At 32.3% G+C, this 19,404-nt stretch overlaps 1 protein-coding gene across 1 annotated transcript in view; it reads right to left on the reverse strand.

Annotated features, from left to right (window-relative positions):
- Window positions 1-4,254: 4,254 nt before the first annotated feature.
- Window positions 4,255-19,404, reverse strand: part of NCAM2 (neural cell adhesion molecule 2) — a 539,245-nt gene continuing 524,095 nt past the window's right edge. Inside the window, exons 15-16 of the mRNA XM_055567775.1 lie at window positions 11,446-11,626; window positions 4,255-5,322 (exon numbers count right to left, since the gene is read on the reverse strand). Of these exons, the coding sequence (XP_055423750.1) occupies window positions 5,216-5,322; window positions 11,446-11,626 (288 nt within the window). The 3' untranslated portion in view covers window positions 4,255-5,215. The remainder of the gene's footprint in view (window positions 5,323-11,445; window positions 11,627-19,404) is intronic.

Consider the following 19,404-nt stretch of genomic DNA (forward strand, 5'->3'; position numbering starts at 1 on the left):
AAACTGATGTTCTAGAATAATCCACCCTTTCTGTAACATTTACAGACAGGTATTTTAGGCTTCCAATTACTTAGTTAATAACCATGAGGGAGGGCAGGATGACTACCAGAGATCTGTATCTGATTCATAATCTTAGGTAAGATAAAGAAACTAAAGGTGTTTGGAAAATAAAGCATTGATATTAGATTCTCATCTCTGATTTATTTCAGAACAATGAAATTAGATTGAATCCATTCTCCTACCAAAATACTGAGATGCAGTTTACTTTTATAATCATTATGTGTTATATTAAATTTTTTAAGCACGATGTAGTAAAAAGATATACTACATACATCAGCATGAATTATATGGCTGATTCATGTTGATGTATGGGAGAAACCAACAAAATATTGTTAAAGCAATTATCTTTCAACTAGAAATAAATAATTAAAAAAATTAAAGATGTTAACTCTAGAAAATTAGATGGTGGTTGGGCAGAAAATATGTTAATTAGATATTTGAAACTTTTTCCCGTTAGTTAAGACCTAATATTTACTGTTAATATCTTCTGAATTCTAAGATTATCAAGCATTAATAGTGATTAAATACTACTTCATTTTTAATGACATAATCAGCTGATTTAAATATAGGCTTTTTACCAATTTCAATTTATATTGAAATCATTCCAGGGCAATTTGTAGAATATTCATATCTCCAATCATTTGAAAATAAATTTAATCTACCCATTCAATGCATTAACTTTGTTTAAAGTTTTATGACATATATACATACCACAAATTCTGAAATTAAAAAAATTAACAGCAATTAACAGAAAAGGAACAGAAGAACTGCATCTTATTTATCCATGGCCAGAAATTGAGAGGGAAAGAGAGAGAGTAGGAGGGAAGGGAGGAAGGGAGAGAGAGAGAGAATAGTATAAAGAAAAATTAAGAAGGAAGAATGAAAGGAAATAAAACCAAGTAAGAGAAAGCTTACTTAATTTGTACTTATTCAAAAGTGGGTTAAAGGATACTACATTATGTCTCATAGATTTGAGCCGTAATAAAATGCATAAAATGACAAATTTAGGTATGAACTTTTCATCTAGTATCTTTATTCAGTGAATGGAATTCTAATATATAAGGGCTATGAAACATGTAAATTATAATATTTAATTTAGGCAGTGTCCTAAGAGGTTATTTATTTAAAACTCTTAATGCTGCTAAAATCATAATCAAAAACAAATAGTTGGGGAGTTTTAGATAATTTTATGACTAGAGATGTTGCTTAACTACTATAAACTGAAAATATACATAATATTAGTTATTTTTGAAAGGTAGATACAAACATATTTACTGCATTAGTGATGCAAATATTCATCTTGAATTGTTAAAATCATTTGTAATCTAAAAATTGTATTATTTTATTCTTAGTGTAGGTGTATCATGATAAAAAGAATGCTTTTAATATATTTGAAAGTAACCATCCAGATCTAAAAGTTCATGGCCTAATTCCTCCTCAAATATTTTATTTTGTTCAATATAAATGAAAAATCATAAATCTACCTGTCTAGATTAAAAAACATTGTAGAATTTTACTTACTTAAATTTTAATTTAAATTAAATATAATTAATGGGAATTATTAAATAGAAAATATGAGTTGTATAATCATATCCAAGTTGTATACTCTATGAACTACTATGCATACTTGTAATTTTAATTATTAATTTTAAAAGAAATGCCAAATGCCCAAAGTGTCAAAATTATGTGCAATTTGTGCAATTATTTTTATATAATTGACATATATATAATATGTTAATCCAATCTCTAGAATTTATTTATTTATTTAACATTGTTAAACCCTTGAGATACTTTAAGCTAATAAAAAAATTTAAGAAAAATAAAGTCATTAAGAGTTTCAATCGTGTTCATGTCTACCAGCAAAGAACACATATAAGTACATAAGTACACTTGCATAATAGTTTGGAAAAAAATATGGGTATAGGGTTTATAAAATGTTTTAATTCTCAATGAATAACAGTATTAGAACAGAAAAGCCAAAAATGAAAATTAATTTAAGGTTCTCCCATGTAAGACAATATTTTTTATAGGAAAGGTTTTATTGCTGCCTCCTAGGCATAATCTGTGAACATATCTGAAATGTAGTTTGATCGGCCTTAGAGCTATCTGATAAATAATTAGAGCTTGAATTGGGGTCGAGAGACCAGTAGGGATAAATGATAAATGGATAAAAGAAGATGAACTTGGAAAGGGTTGGAAGAAGAAAAATGATTTCAAATTTATATAAAAAATTAATCAGGATGCTCTATGTTCAAATAATGGTAACTATGCATAAGCAAATCAACCTAACTTTATAACTGGCATAATATGGTCTAAGCAAACTGTTAAAATGATCTAACATTTGACAATACAATACATACAACAATGAACATAGGTACATATTTCTGATTATATATAATGAATAACATAAAACTCACCTTACACACAAGTTCTTATTTATACATTTAGGCACAGAATTTTATTTAAAAATCCACTGGATTAAAAAAAAATATTGGATGATGCTAGGAGAATTTTTATGTCTTGGTTACCAATAATCACATTTCCTTAGATCTATAGCAGATTTCAATTAGACAAAACATACTGTCAGACTTGATGGTTGTACATAACAAAAGTAAAACTCAAGTAATAAAAAATATAATTCAGCAACATTTACATTTATTACAATGTAAAATAACAACCTGACAAGGTAATTTATAGTCTCTAAGGTTTCACTTTTTGAAATGCAACAGCGGCATTGCTTATAGTTTTGTGCTCTCCTATTTCTTATAGACATAAGGCAAAGCATGGGGTTTATATTTTAATATGTCTTGAGAATATTTTTTAACTTATGCACGTCTTAGAACTGTAAAATAACTGTTCATCTAAGAATAGAAACTTGGCCAAATAATAAATAGCTTATTACTTTTAGGATTAATATCTTGACTTGGACTTAGATGTTTAAAAAACATAAATGAACAACTTCATTAAGTGTAAGTAATTCTGCTAAGATACTAGAATTTTAATTTTAGGCTCTTTTCTGACCTATCCAAATATCAGTCAAAGTATCATGTAAGCTAGACTGAGTGTTCTTCATATCATTGTTCGTGACTTTGAATTATAGATTATAAAATTAAAAAAAAAATCAACTCTCTTATCTTACTAAAGACATATTACATGTTCTCCACAAAAGTATTTCATAATCATGTACTATATCAAGATAATTTCTATGACTTTATTATGGAAATATTTATAATACTGGCAAGATCCAGTCAGGTTATAATAAATGGAAAAATTTGTTCATGCAAGTGTTACTGGAACTCCTTTCTTTCCTAGCATTTGTTACATATCAGTAGTCAACACATCTGCAAGTCTTATCCAAATCCATGGAATGTGAGATACAATCATGGAGTATAGTATGAAATTATAGTTAGTTCTTCAATACACAGAAACACTGGTTATTTTAATTTTAAAACTAGAACATTTCCAATAAATAGGTTAAATCCCCACACTGCATGAATTGGTAGGAGGAAATCCCTTTGTCTCAGCAGGGGAGAAAGAAGTGTGTTTAACCCGTAAATGGGTCACTTCTGCATTCTTTAGGTTTGCTGTTAGCTCAGAAGAAAGAAGTATAGCAGTGGACAGCAAAGAGTTTGGAAACATGAATTACAGAAAACAGACTACCAAAGGTTGGTCCACCTTTACATCTTACATAATAGGATCCTGTAAGTATTTCATTGAAGACATAAAAACAATAAATACAATAAAAAAATTGTTTTTGATGAATGAATCTCAAAGCCCAGAAATCAATCATTTGATTTACCATGTGAACCACTGTCATTCTTGTTAATACATGTAAATTTGATTTCCTCCTAATTATCTTGAATACATAGTAAGAATTACTTGCTGGAGTAGAGCTGGGAGTAAAAAAAAAACACAAAATACTTCTTTCTTATTTTGTAATGAATGAAATGTGAAAATAAAAATCATTACTCATGCTACTCCATCAAATCCAGCCTCCTCTCAGTGCTGGAATCTAGTAACACATCCTCATTTCAATTTCATCTTCTGGAAAGTAGTGGCTAAAACATTTACTTCCCTCTGATCTTGCAAAGAAACTGACTCAGGTTTCCAGGAAAAAGTAATAAGATTTTATGTTGGAACATGAATACTTGATGTTACCTCAAAACACAATTCAAACCTAGTACACAGGGTGTAACTTTTAAAATATAATCAGCTTTAACTTACTATTTACTTTGGGACAATTGCAGAAAGGTAGCTTTATTTAATGAAAACTAAAAGTCTAGATTTTGGGTATTCAAATTGAAGAAATGAATCTGGTTCACTTTAATTCCTTATGATATTTTATGTCAAGAGGAAAATCAGGCAGCACATAAGACATACACATTTAATGTAATAAAAGCTATCAGGTTTATGTTTTATATAAATAGTAAACTATGAAATATTATGTTTACAAAGTTCTAAACCTACATTTAAAGGAAGAACAATCAAGTCAATATGAAAGAGCCACAATTCTACATCACAAAATTTCTATTTATACAATATTTGGCCATGGATATTGAGTTATATTTGTAAAATAACCAAATGAAATACTATTAGATATAGCAAATGCTTAAGTTCTAAATGGACTTCTGTGGTGGCTCACACAGATGGTAAAGAGTCCCCCTGCAAAGCAGGAGACCAGGGTTTGATCCCTGGGTCAGAAAGACCTCTTGGAGAAGGGAATGGCTACCCACTCCAGTAATCTTGCCTGGAAAATTTCATGGACAGAGAAGTCTGGCGGGCTATAAAGATCATGGGGTCACAAAGAGTCAGACAGAGCTGAGTGACTAGCACTTTCATTTTTAAGTTCAAATGAAAGCAACATGATATTTAACAAGGCCAACTTTAGAAATTAAAAAAAAGTTGAGAATGAAACAAGTTACTCTGTGAACTAGTACTTGGAAGAAACAATCTTGGTTCAATGTCCTTCTGTGATTTCCCAACAAATATATCTATTTTAAAGGTCAACAATTTGGGGTAGGGAAAAAAGGCTCACTATTCATGGGTGAGGACACATGCATATTTAGTTGGACTTTAGAAAATATTTTATTGCAATTATAGATTAGCCTTGTAAGTTTTCAGGGCAAAAAAGGAAATATATGATATAGCAACAACATTAAAACATGCAAGACAAACTTATGACTATAATGAAAGAAAATGCAGCAGCATTCAGCTGCCATGACTGGCTTCCATTTTCGCTTTTATTCGCTTCACAGCATTTATCTGTATGATGAAAATTATTTTTGAAAGTAGAACAAGAAAAAAATAATTAAGGAAAAGGAGTAGAGTTACAAACATGAAAATAAAGGCAAAGAAAAAAGTGAAAGTAGGAAAGAAAAAAGGAGAAAATAATTAATACAAGATGTACACAAAGCTACTACCAATTACCTAAAAAAATTATTTTGATACAAGACAGAATAAAAAAATCTAGTATAAAATGCTTCTAAATTTTTGTCACATATTAAAAATATAACTGAGACTCAATATCAATAATGTTTATTTCACGTAACATAGACATTAGTTATATCATTGATTTCTCAAATGTGAACATTGTAAATATTTTATACTGAAGATACAACTTTTTAGAAAAAGGTCACCAGTCATTCCACAGTGTCACTGGTAAATTCACACTGTTACTTAAATATGAGCTCATCATATTCTGTAAAGTTTGCTAATAGTAATTTTTTTGCTATCATATTTTCTTAGAAAACACATTTAATAAGAATAGTTATATTTTAATAATGAATGAAGTACCAAGAAATTTAATTAAAATTATAAGTTCATGCAGTGAAAATTTGCAAAAGAATAGAAGCGAGGAACATTAACTAAACTGGCCATAGGTACACGTGACACATGTGTTATTGTTGCTCATTTAAAATAATTTTGAGAAACAAAGATAATGAAAATAATTTACAGAAATTTATTTTTATATTATGGGCTAAACCAAATAAATGTTGTCTTGAATGTATGATTAGTATTTAGACTTGGCTGAGATTTCCACACTGTTAAAATGAAGTTCTTCCCCATTAATTGAACTTCAATCTCACCATTATTTTAGAATTTCTTTCTATTCTAAAACAATCATAACCTTAAGAAAACATTTTAGTATTTGCCATAAACTTAAATATTTTATTTTCTGTTCATGTTATTTGGAGATGAAATATACACTAGTCTTGTTGAAAGTAGAGTTGAATGCCATCAAAATAATTTCACTCAATAGTTCATTATATGTATAATCAAAAAGTTGATTATAATAAAAACTAACTGAAAAAATGTTAGCAATAAATTTATTGGTGATGATTTATGTCACTTCTCTATATGGATGGAATTATGTGTCACCAAATTATATTGAGTCAATGTAAATATTAAACATGTCTTCAATTCATAGTAACAAGAAAAGAAAAAGGAAGCAGTTGCTAAAAGGTACTAAGGTGGTTTTTGGTTTTTGGTTAAACAAACAATATTAAACATGTTGTAAAGCCAAAATAAATTGTGAAAAATATTTTCAGAGTAATTTTATTACCAAGAATTTTTTAAGGCATTATATTATAGTCATTCTAGCATGTTAGGAATATTTTTAGCCATTGAAATTACAGAGAAAATCAATAAATATCATTTTATCAGTCTCTAGTTCCATAGATGATTTTGTAGTCAGTTTTATAAGAGTAATTTGCCATCACTACCAAATATTTTCAATGTTTATAAAATAAAATGAGATAGAATTATGCTGTATGAATATCCCAAATTGATTGTAGTTATTATTTTGCACACTTTTTATGTGAATCAAGGGACACAACATTCAAAATAAACACATATTTAATGTGAGAATAGGAAAATATCACTAATTATAAAATATTTTTAAAATCTGAACCATAAACTATTGACTGATGTTGTGTCCACTAAAATACATACATAGAAAAGCCACTATTATGAATAGAATGTATTACATATGAAAGTAAGATAAGCCTATTGTTAAAAATTAGTCCCTCAGTCCAACAAATATACTCTAAATTTAGCTTGTTGCTTTACTTAAAGAGTTAAATATATCTGAATGTACATAAGTAACGTTTTTTTTAATTCAAAGTCTGTACACTTTATTTTGACAGTCTATAATACATGCTATTTAAAATATAAATTAAAACTAAATTAACTTCTAAATTTCATATATTTTTCCAATTAAATAAGACAAGATTTGCTAGTTTATTATATATAACTGATTTAAAATATGTTTGAATTTATAATGTGTGTTTTAAAATGGAATAAGAAATTATGAGTAATTATGCTGAAAGTATATAAATATATTTTTTTCCTATTTTGCTGATACATAATTTTAACTCTATAGTATTTTGTGGGTTTATTTTTTTTTTTTTTTTTTTTTTTTTTGACCTCAATTTTGTGGGTTTAAAGGCTCCCCAATGTACCGTCAACCATCACAGCTTCTAAAATTGCCCCAAGAATCCTCCTAGGGCTAAATCAAACAATTTTTGAACTATAAGGGTATCTTTTATCTGTCTTTCCATAAGACCTTAGTAGTCTCTGGATTCAGTCACAAAAATTATAAATTATTTTGTAACATATTTATAGATAAAATAAATCATTTATTGCTTCCCCTTTTCCAGTAAGCTGCTGTATCAGCTGTACAGTTTAGAGCATATGAATCCCATCTCCTACCTTCTTAGATAGTTTTGTCTCTACATTTGTGACTTTTCTTGACTGATTGATCTGTTTCATCAGCTGTGTAACATGCTCTAGCCTTTTTCATCATAAAAGTCCTTCTAACACTGACATTTTCCCTGCTCTGTTCACCTTCATACAAAATTTGAAACCCTTAAATTAACATGGAGTCTACACCTGCTAACTTTCCATATGATCCTCAGCCCTTTTCCACCTAATTTCTCTCCCTCAAATTTCAGCACAGCTGTAAACAGACTTCACATTTCTTTCAACTGAGTTTCATTAACCTCTCAGCAGCTTCTGGAGGGACAAATGTGATTGATAACTTTTCTTCTGGAAATATGACTGCCTCTTAACTTCCAAGATATTACAGCCTTGCATTTTTCCAGGAACTCTATGACATCTTAGTCTCACTGGAGGTGGGGTGGGGTTGCTTTCCTCTTCATGTATATTACAGTTCCCTGGGATGCAGCTATTAACACTCTATTATTCTTCAATACCTCAACAAGCACCCTGTGAATACCAATGCTGTACCAGACACCCTTCTAGGTACTGGGAAGCACTTATGAGTATCACAGACATCAGTTATTTTTCATAAGGTGTAGATATTACTTACTGTGTGGTTTTATCCCCACACAGGCCTAAATACCAGTCACTCTTAAGGCTGACAACATCACAGAGCATGTTTCCAAATCATGGCTGTCTTCTCATCGCCATACACACATATCTAACATCTATTTGACATTTTAAAGTTAATGAATAATGAACTGATCTTATGTTTGATATTTATTCTAAAACTCCTGCTCTGTTTACAAGATTCTTTACCTGCAGAAATGATACCAACAATGTTAGAGTTGTCCAAGCAAGAAACCCAAAAGTCATCAATATCTACTGAACCCACTCTTTTAAACAGGCAGGATAATCTACATCTACAGTGTGCCTGGAATTTATTCAATGTTTTCTTTCTTTTTTACTGTAACCACATTTTTTTAAAGCATTCATGTTCATCCATCTCTTGCTTCTACCAGGATGAACAAGATTAATCTGTGTAAAATGTCCATATGCTCATATAATTTCCCTGCTTCAAATGATTTCTTATGACTTTCAGGATCTGTTTTATTTATATGGTTTTTAGAAAATTTTGGATTATATAGGTCACATGTCCCTCTGAATCCTTATTTTTGTTCACACACCTCCAGGTTCTTTTCCAGCCATGCTTTTGCTAGGTCTTAAAGCAAATCAACATTTTTTTTTTCCCCTCAAAAACGTCTTTATTTCCCTTGAAAGCTCACTCTGTACAAGTTTCTTTCAGAAACTCACTTTCCAAGGGAATCCTTTCTTAACCCCCATCTAATTCTATAAACTAGCTAAACTTGCCAAAGACTTTCCTGGCAGCATATTGCACCAGCATATCTTAGTTGTAATTACTTGGTGGTTATGATAAATCTTGGTTTATGTCTATCTTCCCTCTAGATTGTACAGTCTTTGAGTACAGGAGCAAGTTTCGTACTTTTCACAGATAATTTATCTGTTCACATCACAGTACTCTTCACAAAGCAAGACCCTAATAAATACCTGAAATGAATGAATGAATAAATCTTAATATTGCAGAACCAGAAGAAACTAGTGTAGAGATTAGGAAATATGCATCAAGAGAAGCCAAATGACATGAGCAAACTTCAAACTATAAATTGTTTTCCTTCTAGGCAGTGCTTGCAAACTGACTTTCCAAAATTGAAATAAAAATTTTTATAGTAAATGCATCATAGAATTTCTGTGCCTACATATATATGTTACATACACACACACACACACACACATATATATACACATATATAGTCTGTATTTACTTTTTGAATTATACTTAGTATTCATTTTATTAACAACATTGTCTTAAAAAATAGCATAGCAAGAACTCTGGGAGTATAATGTAACCTGCTTGAAATCTATATATTTATTTTTTTTACAGTTTGTATTTTATCTATAAAATATAACTAAAATACTGCCTTTCATTTCATAAAATATTCATTTTAATCTTGATAAAAGTAATTATTCTCCCCAAGTATATGAGCTAAATTAAAAATGTATGGGAATGAATTTCACTCTTGCAATCTTCTTTTGAAGATTCTGACTCAGATTAAGAATCATATTTTTATCATGGTCTGATATCTTCAAAGAGCATAATTTCTACAAATGCAATTCTTTTTAACTCTAGAAGCAGTTATTGATGTTTAAACTCACAGAAACAACATACTTGATAGTTCATTCAACCATTCTTCTTATGTAGGTGTATCATCTTAAAGGACATGGAATTTGTCATATGATTTAAAGTAGTTCTGATCTTGAAACAAATACTTTAACTTCTCACAACTGTATCTATAAAATGAGGATAGCTCATCCTTGCTCAACTCAGATTCAGGAATAAAATGAGGTCATAAATGCAGAAGTACTTTATAAATTATAAAAAGTGCCACTACAATATAAGATATCCAGCTATCCATATTATTTCTAGATACTTCCAACTTCCTAATTTCAAGTTATAATTGGAAATACTTATTAATTATGTAATACAATGCTATGTTATAAATTAATTTTAAACTAAGCAATAGTAGTTACTTTTTAATAGATTATTGCATAAATCTGCTTTCAATTGAAAAATGATATAACAAAGTCATACCAATGAATCTAATATTAATTTGAAATTACAAGAGGATTAAATAACATGTCTGACAAATTTTATGTTTTCCAGTTTCAAAAATATGCAATAATACTGATACTCAATTATAATATGACTTAAATAGGTCATGTTTATGAATATACAGTTATGATATCTCATTGATATATAAAATATATGTGTATATATACATGTATGTATAGAATTTACCATTAAATATTAAATATAATATGTGAAAGAACAATATTAAAATATGACCATATTATGACAACTCATTGACAGAGTTAACTAACTGAGTCAGGACAAATTCTTGCATATCCACCTCCATAGCATGTATCTGAAAAAAAAATTTGATATACCTTCTACAGATTTTGATAACATCACTAGCATAAAATGATGTAAGCACTATTAACTATTAAAAGTAGTCACCAGTGTGCTGAGACTGCCAGTGATGAGTGGCCCTAAACATTTTGAGCTTCTTTGAAACTCTATTCACTGTTCTTTCTAAGGGGTATCTGTGGTTGTTTCTGCCTCATTGTGTGATAGAGTTTATCTTTTCAAACACAACTTGCTTGGTCAGGCATGAATGGGCTCATCATTATCTTTGGCCATATCTCATAAGTGGAGGACTGGGCCCCATGTGTTTGGCAGAGAAGTTTTCTCCTTTGTAAAAGCTTTTTCTGGGCTCAAAGAATATTTTTCATGTTGATTTTCAACAGTTTCTTTTACCCTCTAACCTCCCCTTCTGCTCATTCTTTCTCTACCACTTCAACCACTAAAGTCTGAAATTTTCAAAGTGCATTTACAAATGAACCAATCTTTCTGGCAACAGCAATTGAGAAATCGTGATTAAGACATGTAAATAACCATGACTAAAACCTAGAATGTTACCTCCTGCTGTAAAATTATGTTTTCAATATCAAGAAAAAAATCCAGAAGTGTTATAAAAGATACTATCGTATTTCTTTTTAGCCTATGAAAGCACATGGTTTGCTTACCTTTAATAATGTTGGGCTTAGGCGGCATGCTGAATTCATAGACTGTTGGTTCTGAATATCCCAATCTATTGGCAGCTGTAATTTGAACTTCGTATCCCATTGTCCACTGTAGATGCTCCAAAATAATGTGGTCTTTATTTCCCTGCACTTTTTTCTCTAGCCACTGATCTTCTTTATCTTTCTGCAAAGTCAATACAAACATATTTTGTAAATACCCATGCACTAAAGTTGTGATCTTTAAAAAAATAATTTATCTTGAAATGGAGTGAGTGAGTTTATTAAAGTCAAAAAAGGATATTTCCTCTTTCACTGGGATAAATTAAACTATATATAGATGAAGTTATTTCTAAGGTTTTTCCCCACTAAATATTTAATGCTTTTTAAATTTGCTGAAGAGTGATGATTCATAACTAATACTTGACAATTCAAATGATAATTCACCTCCATTAAGAGTTTTTAAAATTTCACATATATTAATTACTATTTATTCCCTTTGTTGATTATTAATAATTATGTAAATAGGGACTATAAATATTATATATAGAAAAAGCTTAATATGTCCATTAAAATAATTACCAGAGACTATTGTTTGGGTCACGTGGGAGGAGGTGTGTTAAAAATAAAGTCTGTATTCTTTAAATAGATTAAAATTTTAACCATCATTTTTAATACTATGTTTTAGACTTATAATGAAACAACATGTGACAAAAATTATTACCTTTAAATAGGTTTTAGAATAAGAAAATAAAAAATAATATCCTATCCTTGAACATTCTACACTTAAATCCTGAATCTTTTTCTAAAATAAATGTTTTGGACAACATGATATTTGAATTACCATTTATTTGAAAAAAATACTATGACTACAGTCATCAATAATTGAAATAATATATGAATTAAGCTATCTTTAACAATGCAAACATTCAGTCGTGCCGTGTGTTAACAATCTGAACACAGGTTAAGTGTTGAAACAGTAATCTCTCTGCTGCTGTCCCTCAACTCTATTACAGAAAAAGGGTAGCAGCTGCCTCTGTGTACTTTCTTGAGGAAGCAATGAGGAAAACTGAGTAATTATGCATTCCAGGGCATTAAGAATCATTATCACTTAACAAATAGTTAATTAGCATTAAAGAGAAAGTAGCTCAGTTGTTTAGACTCTTTGCAACTCATGGCCTATAGTCTGTCAGGCTCCTCTTTCCATGGAATTTTCCAAGCAAGAATACTGGAGTGGGTGGCCATTTCCTTCTCCAAGGGATCTTCTCAACCCAGGGATAGAACTGACATCTCTTGCATCTCCTGCATTGGCAGGCAGATTCTTTACCACTATACCACCTGGGAAGCCCTGTTTCTATAATAGCTATACAGAGTTGAAATGATATTTTCTGAAATCACATATCTAATAATCCATTACTGCAATTGAAAATCTCAATTTACCAGAACTGTAATTATAAATATACTGTAACCAGGCCATAGTGATAGATAGACATATAGACAGAGCAACAGATCCATTGACTGATCCTTTTTTAACCTCAGAGCTCAATCTAGTATTACTTAATTTTGAGCCAATATTTTAGAATACTTACTTGACTAGAAAAAATAATAACATTTTCTACATTTATGGTGAAAATTGAGGATTTATTATCTACAATCAAATTGTGGAAGTTAAATTCATTATTGCATTAAATTGACAGTATCAATAATACAAATATGAAGTATCCTTCAAAAGGAGATAAGACTTCATTACAGCTTTAGTACCATTCTAAGATTCTCTTTTCTTTATAATTATTTTTGGTTCTGCAGAACTTTTATTATAAAGGAAATCAACTGGTCTCTTTTATGGTTTCATCTAAAACTGGAGGTATTACTCACCTCCCCACAGTGAGGCCAAGGACTTTGGACAAGCACTTAGAATTATCATATAAACAAGGGGTATGTTCCTTTGCTTTTAAGACTTATAAACCAATTTATTAGAGTAGGCTGGTGTCCAGTGTTATAAAGTGTATTGGAAAAGCCACTAGAAAACAACAATTTGGACCAGAAAACTTTGCAACTCATCTAAGCCACTAAATGACTAGTAAATTTAAGGAAGGATCCTAGGTGTGTTTTTTTAAGTGTTTGGGACAACTGTATCACTAGCCATGATTATCCCGACATCTGCTTTCTTCATCATTTGTCAATTATTCAGTCTTTAGTACGGTAGTGAGACTGTTCTAGAAATATGAACACAATAGTTAGCAAGAATGTACACCACTTATTTCAGAGTTTACAAACCAGCACAGAAAGAGGACATGAAGTCTGAAAAACAAGAAGGTGTTTTGTAAGTATGTATTAATAACAGGAAGAATTAAGAGAATCTAGGAACCAGGAAGGTTTTCTCAGGGGAGGTAATGTCAAATTAATAGGAAATAAATTCCAGTTCCATTTTTCTTTTCATTCTTCCTCACTGAGTTAATGAAGATATGATTCCTTCACAGAAATTTTAAATTGCCAAAATAGTCACAATGATTGAAAACCTCAGAAAGATGCAGAACCACTGGGAGATGCAAAAATAGCCACTTTACGTTTATTGTTATAGGTATTGACAAAAAAATAGCTAAAAAATCTCCATTCAAATGTAATTTTAGATCATATATGATATATGACTTATAAACACAAACATACATATACAGCACATAAAATACATATAAATATTTGATATATTATAAATTGTATGCATACACAATTCAGAGAGGACAAGGTGCGAAATTGGAAGACTGAAGAATTAGATAAGGATAAAGGTTGAGCACTGAAGAATTGATGCTTTTGAACTGTGGTGTTGGAGAAGACTCTTGAGAGTCCCTTGGACTGCAAGGAGATCCAACCAGTCCATTCTGAAGGAGATCAGCCCTGGGATTTCTTTGGAGGGAATGATGTTGAAGCTGAAACTCCAGTACTTTGGCCACCTCATGCAAAGAGTTGACTCATTGGAAAAGACTCTGATGCTGGGAGGGATTGGGGGTGGGAGGAGAAGGGGACGACAGAGGATGAGATGGCTGGATGGCATCACTGACTCGATGGACCTGAGTCTGAGTGAACTCCGGGAGTTGGTGATGAACAGGGAGGCCTGGCGTGCTGCAATTCATGGGATCACAGAGAGTCGGACACGACTAAGCGACTGAACTGAACTGAAAGGTTACACAAAGCAGTAGAAAGTAGCCCCGGTGGGCATCTCCTTGCCCAATAATTCAGTATAAATTCTATTTAACTATGAAATACTGGTGAAAGTGAGTATTTGTGTGGAAATTTGGAGTTGAATTTTGTTTTGGATTTGAATGGAGATGTAGGAGAAAGAGCCAGAAAATAAGCCAGCAGCTGATATCTGGATTACCCCAAGATACAATTCATTATTCAGAAGGATGAATAGGCTTCATGTCCTTCAGGTAATCTTCCAAAAATATTTCTGAGAATTGAGCATTTGAAGTGAAACTTCCAGATTAGTCCAAGACAGGCTGATAGACTTTTAAATCACCAATCACTTAACTCTCAATTGTTGAGGCTCTTAATATGATGAATTAAAAGCCCTTCTATCATTTTAGATAGTTGGACTAATGGCCTAAAGGAACCACAAGGAGCTCTTATATTTTCCCTAATTTAAATCAATTTCATTTTCCATTCACCATTAGACAAGGAGGTTTTTAATCCCTTAATTGTTATTCCTAGGAAATACAGAAAAAATAAAGTGGGTGTTACCAAATACTCCCCTAGGCATCAAAATCTCATTTATGCATTTGTAGAGTACCTGATTTAAGAATTTAAATGCCTAGGGAACAATTTAAGATAATCTAGTTGCAAACGTTCCCCTAGGTAATTTAATGTGATGATTTGCTGAATAGAGCTATTATTAATAAGCCAATTAAAAGTTGAAGGGCAGCTACTAAAAAAAAAATGGTCATTTACTTTGATATAGCTTCTCTTAAGCAATCCTTTTTGTTAAAATATAGGCAGCAGAGCCATATGACAGTTAAGGGGACACTTAAAAAGTTATTCTAAAATCATAATATCAGTAAATAGATATCAGTTGTAACTTCTCCCTTTTCATTTTCTAATTTTATTGGTTTGAGTCCTCTGCCCTCTCCCCCTTTTTTTTTTTGGATGAGTATGGACAAAGATTTATTGATTTCATTTATCTTCTCAAGGAACTGGCTTTTAGTTTTGTTGGTCTTGGTTATTGTTTTCTTATCTCTATTTCATTTATTTCTGCAATGACCCTTATGATTTCTTTCCTTCTACTAAGTTTGGGTTTGTTTATTCTACTTTCTCTAATTACTTTAGGAGTGAGGTTAGGTTGCTTAATTGAGAGATTTCTTTTTTCCTAAGGTAAGATTGTGTTGCAATAAACTTCCCTCTTAGAACCACTTTTGCTGTGTCAAATAAATTTTAGATACCCAACTGATTGCAGAGTTTCAAGGAACAGCAAGGAGAGATAACAAAGCCTTCTTAGTGAATGATGCAAAGAAACAAAGGAAAACAATAAGAATGGGAAAGACTTGAATCTCTTCAAGAAAATTAGAAATACCAAGGGAATATTTCATGTGAAGATGGGAAAAATAAAGGACAGAAACAGCAAGGACCTAACAGAGGAGGAAGAGATTAAGGAATGGTGGCAAGGATATACAGAACTATACAAAAAAAGTATTAATAACTCAGATAACCACGATGGTGTGGTCACTCACCTACAGCCAGACATCCTGGCATGTGAAGTCAAGTGGGCCTTAGGAAGCATTACTATGGACAAAGTTAATGTAGGTAAAGGAATACCAGCTGAGCTATTTCAAATCCTAAAATATGATGCTGGTAAAGTGGTGTACTCAAAATACCAGCAAATATGGAAATCTCAGCAATGGCCAAAGGATTGGAAAAAGTCAGTTTTCATTCTAATTCCAAAGAAGGGCAATCAAAGAACATTCAAACTACTGTACAACTGTGCTCATTACACATGCTAACAAGGTAATGCTCAAAATCCCTCAAGCTAGGCTTTAACAGTATGTGAATCAAAGGGGGGTTCAGGATGGGGAACATGTGTACACCAGTGCCAGATTCATGTTGATGTATGGCAAAACCAATACAATATTGTAAAGTAATTAGCCTCCAATTAAAATAAATGAATTTATATTAAAAAAAAAACAAAAACAAAAACAAAAAAACAACTTCCAGATGTACAAGCTGGATTTAGAAAAGGGAGAGGAACTAGAGATCAAATTGCCAACATCATTTGGATCACAGAAAAAGCAAGGGAATTCCAGAAAAACACCTACTTATGCTTCATTGACATGCTAAAGCCTTTGACTCTGTGGATCACATAAACTGTGGACATTTTTAAAAAGATGGGAATACCAGACCACCTAACCTGCCTCTTGACAAACCTGTATGCAGGTCAAGAAGCAACAGTTAGAACTGGACATGGAAAAACAGATTGGTTCCCAACAGAAGAAGGAGTATATCAAGGCTGTATATTGTCATCCTGTTTATTTAAATTCTATGCAGAGTGCATCATGCAAAATGCTGGGAAGGATGACTCACAAGCTGGAATCAAGATTGCTGGGAGAAATATCAATAACCTCAGATAGGCAGATGATACCACCCTTATGGCAGAAAGTGAAGAACTAAAGAGCTTCTTGATGAGAAGGAAAGAGGAGACTGAAAAAGTTGGCTTAAAGGTCAACATTCGGAAAACTAAGATCATGGCATCCAGTCCCATCACTTCATGGCAAATAGATGGGGAAACAGTGGAAACAATGGCTGACTATTTTTCTGGGCTCCAAAATCACTGCAGATGGTGACTGCAGTCATGAAATTAAAAGACATTTACTCCTTGGAAGGAAAGTTACGACCAAGCTAGACAGCATATTAAAAAGCAGAGACATCACTTTGTTAACAAAGGTTCATCTAGTGAAGGCTATTGGTTTTTCCAGTAGTCATGTATGGATGTGAGAGTTGGACTATAAAAAAAGCTGAGCGTCAAAAGATAGATGCTTTTGACATGTGGTGTTGGAGAAGACTCTTGAGAGTCCCTTGGACTGCAAGGAGATCAAATCAGTCCATCCTAAAAGAAATCAGTCTTGGGTGTTCATTGGAAGGACTGATGTTGAAGCTGAAACTCTAATACTTTGGCCACCTGATGTGAAGAGCTGACTCATTTGAAAAGACCCTGATGCTGGGAAAGATTGAGGGCAGGATGAGAAGGGGACGACAGAGGATGAGATGGTTGGATGGCATCACCAACTCAGTGGACATGAGTTTTGGTAAACTCTGGGAGTTAGTGATGGACAGGGAGGCTTGGCGTGCTGCACTTCATGGGGTCACAAAGAGTCGGACATAACTGAGAACTGAACTGAACTGATGGTTTTCCAGCAGTCACGAACGGATGTGAGGGTTGGATTATAAAGGATGCTGAATGTTGAAGAATTGATGTTTTTGAATTGTGATGCTGGAGAAGACTCTTGAGAGTACCTTGGACTGCAAGGAGATCAAACCAGTCAATCCTAAAGGAAATCAACCCTGAATATTCATTGGAAGAAATGATGCCAACGCTGAAGCTCCAATACTTTGGCCACCTGATGCAAAGAGTTGACTCACTGGAAAACACACTGATGGTGGGAAAGATTGACGGCAAGAGGAGAAAGGGATGACAAATGATTGGATGGCATCACTGATTCAATGGACATGAGTTTGAGCAAACTCTGGGAGATGGTGAAGAACAGAAAAACCTGGTGTGCTGCAGTCCATGGTGTTTCAAAGAATTGGACACCACTTAGCAACTGAATAACAACACAGATTTTGTGTAGTTCTGTTTCATTGTCACTTCTTTCTAAATTTTTTTTTTATTTATTTCTTATTTGTTACAAGAAAGCATTGCCTCACACTGGTCAGAATGGCCATCATTAAAAAAACAAAAAAACTACAAACAATGAATGCCTGAGAGGGTGTGCAGAAAAGAGAGCTCACCTATACTATCAGTAGGAATGTAAATTGGTAAAGCCAATTGGGAGAACAGTACAAAGATCCTTAAAAAACTAAAAATAAAGCTACCCTATCATCCATCAATCCCCCTTCTGGGCATATCTCAGAAGAAACACATACTTTGAAAAGATATATGCACCTTAAAGTTCACCACAGCACTATTCAAAATATCCAGGACATAGAAGTAACCTAAATGTCCATCAACAGAGAATAAAGATTCGTGTGTGTGCTCACTCTCTCAGTTGTGTCTGTCTGTTTCCTACCCAATGGACTGTAGCCTGCCAGGCTCCTCTTTCCATGCAATTTCCCAGGCAAGAATACGGAAGTGAGTTGCCATTTCCTATTCCAGAGGATCTTTCCTACCTAGGGACTGAACCCACATGTCTTGTGTATCCTGCATTGGCAGATGGATTCTTTACCACTGTGCCACCTGGGAAGCCCAAATATGTGGTATGTATACACAGTGGAATATCATTCAGCCATAAAAAAGAATGAATTAATGTCACTGCAGCAACATGGATGGACCTAGATATCATCATACTGAGTGAATAGTTCAGATAGAAAAAGAGACATCTCCCATGATATTGCTTTTATATGGAATCCAAAAGATAGTACAAATGAATCTCTTTAAAAAACAGTAAGTCACTGATGTAGAAACAAATTTATGGTTATGAGGGCCATAAAGGAAGAGAGAGGGATAAATTGGGAGATGGGATTGACATACAGGCACTACTACATACAAAATATATAATAAGAACCTACTGTAGAGCACAGGGAACTCTACTCAATTCTCTGTAAAAATATTAGTATTTAGGGAAAGATTTGCCATCATCTGTATAGAGAGGAGATTGAAGGAGAGAGAGAGAGGGTCTTGGCTTTATTATTTATGGACTTGACTTGTTATTCCTTGACTGTTTTTATTCATAATGAAAAATCTACTAAGTTTCTTTCCAAAGTCTC

Source organism: Bubalus kerabau, chromosome 2 (assembly GCF_029407905.1).
Source record: "Bubalus kerabau isolate K-KA32 ecotype Philippines breed swamp buffalo chromosome 2, PCC_UOA_SB_1v2, whole genome shotgun sequence".
Classification (NCBI taxonomy): Eukaryota; Metazoa; Chordata; class Mammalia; order Artiodactyla; family Bovidae; genus Bubalus; species Bubalus kerabau.